General features: G+C 48.2%; 1 protein-coding gene across 1 annotated transcript in view; it reads right to left on the bottom strand.

Moving 5' to 3' along the window:
• Positions 1 to 423: 423 nt before the first annotated feature.
• The window catches only part of PHF8 (PHD finger protein 8), a 30,597-nt gene continuing 23,884 nt past the window's right edge, over positions 424 to 7,136 (bottom strand). Inside the window, exons 17-21 of the mRNA XM_015814938.1 lie at positions 6,765 to 7,033; positions 4,972 to 5,067; positions 3,791 to 3,900; positions 2,330 to 2,708; positions 424 to 1,118 (exon numbers count right to left, since the gene is read on the bottom strand). Of these exons, the coding sequence (XP_015670424.1) occupies positions 1,030 to 1,118; positions 2,330 to 2,708; positions 3,791 to 3,900; positions 4,972 to 5,067; positions 6,765 to 7,033 (943 nt within the window). The 3' untranslated portion in view covers positions 424 to 1,029. The remainder of the gene's footprint in view (positions 1,119 to 2,329; positions 2,709 to 3,790; positions 3,901 to 4,971; positions 5,068 to 6,764; positions 7,034 to 7,136) is intronic.

The raw sequence follows: 7,136 nt of genomic DNA, 5'->3' as shown, positions 1-7,136 counted from the left end.
CCCTTTTGCATCCTGCAGTGCCATGGGGACACAGATCTCTTCTGAAGCTTCCAGTCTTCTATTTTGGATGGATAACGTAAGGCAAGATGCGTGAATGGTTCCCTGCTGCCAAATGACTGGAAGTTTCAAAATTCTCTCGGTGGAGAGGGAGTTATTTCCAGGGTCTGCCTACTCCCCATCCGCAAATCCCTGATTACTGAAAAACAGGGAAGAATCCAGTTCTCTTTGTAAAACAAGCGGTTCCTCTCCCGGCCTTCCAGGCTTTGGAAGGATCTCTACCAGAGCAGTGTCTCTCAAGCTGAGCAATTTTAAGATGTCTGAACTTTCAACTCCAAGAATTCCCCGGCCAAAAGTAGTGCCAGCTGGAGGATTCTGAAAGTTGAAGTCCCCTCATCCGAAAATCACTGAAGTTGAGAAACACTGTTCTAGAAGACTGCAAAGGAACCCTCCTGCTTGCATGAAAAACAACAAGCAGCTATTTTCTGCTGGGAATTTTTTTTTTTTTTTGAAAAATAATGAAAGAAAGAAACACTCCTTGGCATGCCAGGGACTGCCAACAGCAACAAAAGATACAAAAGGGCGTTTGAAGCTGCTAGGAGGAAAACGTAAGCCAACATCTGTAATGTGTGACTTGACAGAGGGAAGGGAGCATTCGGAAGAGGTATCAGCTCCAGAACAAAAAAAAGGAAGTGCAGCGGGTCGAGGTAGGGATGGAGAACAAGTGGGCACAATGAACCCCCCGCCTCCTGCGTTGTCTGTCTCTTCAGGGAAACCAGTGTGGTTTGCCTCTGTGTTCGGGTGCTGCCAATCGAGTTCAAAGCTTCCGGCAGCAGCACAGGCAGCTCAGACTTGGCTCTGATCCATGTGAGGGAAGGAGAGGTAGAGTAGCGCAGGCCTTGTCCACACACCCAAGGTCCTATCGGCCCTCCAAAGAGACCAGGTGGTGCCTCCGAGTGGGACTCTGTGCCTCACCCAACTTCTGCTGCCCAAGAGCTGGGCATGTGGTCTGGAGCTGACATAGGGATGCACTCAGAGGAGTAGCTTGCCATTGCGATGGATCTTTAGGATCCGTCCGAGTCGCTGCTTTGCTGTCGCTAAACCCTTCTTGGGGCGTTTTCCTGAAGGGACCACAAAAAAAAAAAGAGAGTTATAATTCTAACTAGATAACCATTTTAGAAATATTTGCTTACCAGATTTTTTTAGTGCCTTCAACCATGGCAGAACCTCTGAGGTACTTGAAAAGTTCTTAAAAATTCAGGGAAATATTCAGAGATGTATCTGCCTTGAAAGTAGCCCAGGTTGAACCGTATAGCAGAGGTCCCCAACCCCTGGGCTGTGGCCCACTACCGGGCCATGGCCCGTTCGGAACCGGGCTGCGTGAGCGGTGGGCTGGCGCATGCACGCATGTGTGCAGCTCGACTTGTGCGAGAGGCAGGCTGGCGCACACATGTCCGTGCGCACAACGGCCCGCCACTTGCTCAGGCTGGTTGCTCCTTCCCCTCCCCCCCCCCGGCCAGGCCACCAAGCCATAAAGGTTGGGGATCGCTGCTGTACAGCACAGTCAAGCATCAGAAACTGGGCACCAGGAATGTTTTATGACATTTTGCCAAATTTCAATTACCACAGGAATCATAGGTCGTGGATTTTGCATGCATTCTGTAAAATAGTCCATTTGAGGTACCTTGGTTCAAAAATGTTTGCCCCATGATGCACTGTTTCGCCCAGTTCAAGGTTACAGAGACAAAAGCTTTAGAATGGATAGAGATTTACTCAAAAGTCATAAAACCAGTTTATTTTCCTTCTGAAAAAAGTCTGTGCTGATGTGGAGAGTGAAACTCAAAATCCTCTCCAGCTACAGAATGAATCCAAGACGAACACAAGGATCCATAATCTGGATCTTGCCAGGATCCAGTGGTTCCTACCTGCCTCAATTCACACCTGCCTCTGTTTCCTTACTCATATAGTACTTCATTCCTATAAGGAAGTCCTGAAGGTTCACAATGCTATATAATTAATGACAAAAGTGCAACAAAACACGCTAGTATTATCCCAAGTGAGATACTCACGGTGAGGCGTTATTTGAACTGATAACTTTCTTTGAATGCAGCAAGGCTGATAATAGATAATACCACTAAGTGTGTTCAGTATTTGATTGCCCAGAATGCACCCAACGAATGACCAGTCCAAGCCATATTCTTCCACCAACTACAATCCCTCTCCTCCTCTGGCAAAACACCTTGTAGCAGATCATAAGGCAGTAAGAATTCTTCCCTAAACAACATCAATGGGATTGGCCCTTCCCTTTTGAAGCCCATATGTACAAGCTTACCCTGGGCTGCTTGAGGACCTGGTGAGCCAGCTGAGGGGCGCCGCTGGGACAAGAAAACCCCTGGGGCCATCGGCGTGGAGCCCCGGTTCACCTGGGCCATTCCAAAAACATTAGGCCGAGCAGTGTATTCATGATCCACCAGGCTGCCAGCAAACTGCTCCTGTTTCAATTCCGGGGGAGGGGTGGGCACGGGGGCCTCCAGCTCAGGATCTGGTTCCTGGGGGAGGGGGGGTGGGGGTGGCACATCCGGTTCCACTTCTGCTTCTATCAGCTCCGGCTCTGGCTCCGGCTCCGGTTCTGGCTCCGGTTCTGGACTAGGAGCTTTTGGAGAGGGTGGCTTCCTTTTTACGAGTTTCCGCCGCTGCAACTTCTGATGTTCCTTAAAAGGAAGAGAAAAGAGGCGGAATCCTTCATGCAGAGCTGCAGTTGTTTAAGACCAGCTGGGCATGGGCAGCACCGCTAGGGATTCCTGTTGCTCCTGCCCAGCTGGATCCATTAATGGTACCTGGGAATGACTTGAAGGGATTCTTACACATTCGAATTCACGTTCGAGAACACTGAATGAACTGGCTATCCTAAATTCAACACACACACACACACAGTCTGAAAGTAGAGCTTTAGCAACTTACGGGATGATGCTATCGTATGAAATATGTTGCTCTGGCTCTTGTACGATAAATTGTGCTATATTTCTGTTCCTTGCTTATTGATTACTGATCCCATGATGGCTTGTTCTAGTTCAGTGGTGGCGAATCTATGGCACGGGTGCCAGAGGCGGCACTCAGAGCCCTCTCTGTGGGCACCTGCACCATCGCCCCAGTCCTAGGCCTTCAGCTGGGTTTTATAAAACCTTTTCACTTTAGGCCTCCGCCGCCGTGTGCAAAAAAAAAAAAGGTTCAATCAATCAGTCAATTTCAACTTCTTGCGGGGAAAAAAAAGATCTTGCAAAGTTGGAATTGATTGATTGAACTTTTTAGTCCCACCCAGTCTGCCGTTACCACCGCAGCCACGCCCACCCAATGGGCCACACCCAGCCAATGGGCCACACCCACCCGGCACCCGACGATGCATAAGTGGGTTTTGGGTTGCAGTTTGGGCACTCGGTCTATAAAAGGTTTGCCATCACTGTTCTAGTTCCTGCATACGCTGAAGTATGCTATGTACCATTCAGTGTTTTGAACGCGATGGCATACAAAGATAATAAATACATAATCAATCAGTCACCACACTGAGTGCGGTGAGAAATATACTGAGGAAAACCAGTATATAGAAGGCAGCACGCTAACCTTGGCAATGAGTGTGCTTCGTAAGGAATAACAATTCCATCTTCCTGAAATACCGCGAGCTTTCCCCCCTGACAAAGTGAATGTTCTACTGAAGAAGGCGGCCACCCTCCCGAAGATGAGTCTCTTTGGGCCTCACCACCTGCTCCTTCTCTCGTCAACCAACCTGGCCATTTACCTGCTGAGCTAGTTTAGCTGCTGCAGCTGCCAGACCGGTCTCGACAGATGCCACTCTGGTCCCTTCACGGACAGGGCGGTCTTGCTTGGGTAGTGTTGGGGTCACCCGGGCTGTGAAGAGGGAAAGTTCACCTGAAGAATTTTCTGTTCCACTTTCCCCCCAACTGTGATGATTTCAACTTATGCGGAGTGGGTAATGCCCAGGTTGTCGTTTGGGCTGAGGAATTCTGGGAGCTGCAGTCCCAAGACCTGAAGCACCCCCAAGATTAGGAGAGGCTGCTCTACTTGCTCCCACCTGGTACATATAAAACATATTCTTTGCCTACATACTCATATGAGTAAGATAACGGAAGCTTCGTTTACTGGAGATCCATAAAATTTAGGCCACAAATCTGTAACTAAGGCCTCAAAACCCTCACAGATGTAGTGCTCATTCTGAAACGTTTAATTCTCACAGGCAAAACACAAAGGAAAAAAAGAAGAATAATTTGCATTTGTGAATAGAGCTAAGCCATAAGATATACTATGGAGCCAATTGAGGGCAGGTCTATCAAAATTGGCAAAGTTCAGTACTGTTTTTTAAACTAAAATAAAATCCTTAAAAAAAAATCCCTTTCCAATATAGTCAAGCAGATTTGCCTCCAATTATTACTATTACAATGAAAACCCACCCCTCCGACTCGCATTTCAGATATCAAGCAAATCAGAAAAATCTCCACATTCAGAATTGTGACCTTCCAGGCATTTCTATAAATTGTAATAATGCAAAGCTGCAATACAGGTTGACTATGCTCAGTTTAAGCAGAGAAAACCCATTGCTCTACCTATATTCTTTCCACACCTCACAGAAACGAAAGGAAAGTTCTATGCCCGTACCATCGTGCTTTGTGTATTTCCAAGAATTATGAACCAGTTCACTCTATAATTGCTGGTTCAACGATCAGCACTGCACAATGAAATCCCATCCTCAAATACAGTATAAAAGTCTTCAGCAATTCCCCTAGCATTAGAATCCTCATCACATTTTTTTCCATCCCAAATACTTTCAGGTATATTTTTGTGTGTAAAAGAGTTAGAAATTTGCTTTGTAAAAGAACTACTGCCAGGGAATTGCATTTTTGTATCCCTTTGTATAGACTCACATTAAAGACACACCATCTGTTACAGGTGATGGATGATTACCTTTAGGACTCCACGGAGCGTCATCCGTGCATTTTTTCTTCTTTGGCAGTGACTTCAAGGCTGGGTCATCCTCATCCGATTCCAAGGAAGGATAAACTACAGAGAGAGGGATGCAGTTAGGCATGAATTGTAAATTTTTCAGGTCCTAATATATGGGAGGGGCAAACAAGAAACTGTGACTGCAATGGGGCACATAAAGGGAAGCTAGATTTCTCCGAAGACAAATGCTTTATTGCTATAACCACAAGTCCTTCTCTGGTCAATTTAAATCAGTCGGATATCTTTTCATGTATTAAAGAGTAGCTCCTTTTCACAAAACATGGAACAGTAATTTTTAAAGCAAGATAAGGGGGACACGCTTGGTACTTGCAGAAAACCAAAAGGCTGCATATAATTTTGAGTAAGAAAATCTATAAAGACAGGGTGATGAAAAATGAAATTAAGCTGGGCAAAGCAGTTTCTCCCCATGCAGAATGACAAAGATTCCTCCCTACAAGAGGAAGTCCAGATGTCAAACGAGACCAAATTCCCTGCAAGGTCTTGGATTCCAGGCCAGAGCAACCACCCCCCAAACTTTGACAAGATGGTCTGCTCCTCATTCTAGACCAGTGATGGCGAACCTTTTAGAAACTGAGTGCCCCAAAACCGCCCCCGCCCCCCATCCTGCCCCTGCTCTGCCCTACCCCGCCCCCGCTCCGTCCCCACCCCACCCGCCCACAGGGCCACTCACCACCTCCACAGCCCGCCGCAGATCGCCCAGGTGGCCCAGGAGCGCCATGGTGGCCACGCCCTCTGCCCGCAGCATCAACTACGTACAACGGGGCGTGAGCTGTTGCCCGGCTGCCATGACGTTGGCTATGCTGCTTCACAGGGCCGCGCTTGGGGGCGACTCTCCTCAAGGGGGGCTGCTGGTGAGGAAGAGGCCATGGGGGGAGGCGGGGCTGGGGCAATGGCACGCGTGCCCACAGAGAGGGCTCTGAGTGCCGCCACTGGCACACGTGCCATAGGTTCGCCACCACTGTTCTAGACCCTCTGCCTGTCCTTTCAATTCTTTGCACAGCTCTAAAAGCCATCCTGATTGCTGCCAAGATCAGAAATGTCAACTCGTTTGTATTTTTCCCTGCTTGGGAAAGGAAACTCGGCACAACTGCTACAGCAGTTTCCAGCTAGACAAGTCAAAACAGCCCTACAAAAACTGGCATGTTCCTGAACCGGTTGCTAGCAATCAAATGCCATCCACCCAGGTCAGTGACAAAATACACTGCTGTAGTAGGAGCAAGAGAACAATGAGAAAGCCTTGCTGTGAAACTGAGCGGTTTTTGGCACCGAGAGAGGAGAAGCTGGTTGGGAGATGCCCTGCGCGATTTAACCACTGCAGGCCAATTCTCCAACCTTCCCCAATTTGGTGTCCCTCAAGCTGTGGTAGCCCCACACCTCTGCAGGCCCCTAAACCAAGGACGACGTGCTTATTGAGGTCAGTGGGTTTTAACCTGGGAGGACCTATATAGGGAATAGTGTTGGGGTGCAGCCAAGACATATCTATTCAAACACCCCTCCTTGGAACTGCAATAGACTTCCAGAGTTCCAGTTTAGAAGGTGATGTAAGTGTATATTGAGATCCATACTTTACATTTTATAATGCACAGCACTCCATACTTTGTAATGCACAGCACTCTTGCAGGCCAATAGATTTCAAGTAGTCTTTTAACATTTCTGCCCCAGGAGAAAAAAAAAAACCCTGTTTTTCTTGTAGAATCTTCCAACGGTAAAGTAAATCTCTTTCCATTCCTTACTGTATTCCGCATCCTTAAAACAGGCCCCCAGGCTCTCCTGCTCATCCATGCTGGCCTCTTCCTCGCTGTCCGTGCTGTGATGAGCCGGCCGTTTGATGGGCCTCTTCCCTGAGCGCTGGGTGCCGGAGGCTCCCGCAGAGCCACGTTCATGCCCAGCTGCCAACCAGGCCTGCAAGCTGGAGGCCCCTCCTGAGGACGACGACTGGAGGTTGGCCATGCACAACATGCCCTGGATGGCTTCCTGAGTACTGGGAGATGCAGGTGCATCACTGGGGAAGACAACCGAAGTAGAGCCCTTATTGTTATCAGCACTGGGACACAACACGCAACAACATGGGTTTTGTCCAGCAAACCTCTGAACCATTAACACTT

The sequence above is a fragment of the Protobothrops mucrosquamatus genome, unplaced genomic scaffold, assembly GCF_001527695.2.
Source record: "Protobothrops mucrosquamatus isolate PMUCROS unplaced genomic scaffold, P.Mucros_1.0 scaffold300, whole genome shotgun sequence".
In the NCBI taxonomy this organism is placed as follows: Eukaryota; Metazoa; Chordata; class Lepidosauria; order Squamata; family Viperidae; genus Protobothrops; species Protobothrops mucrosquamatus.
Note: the sequence above shows the minus strand (reverse complement) of the source record. Positions and strands in the feature narration are given on the sequence as shown.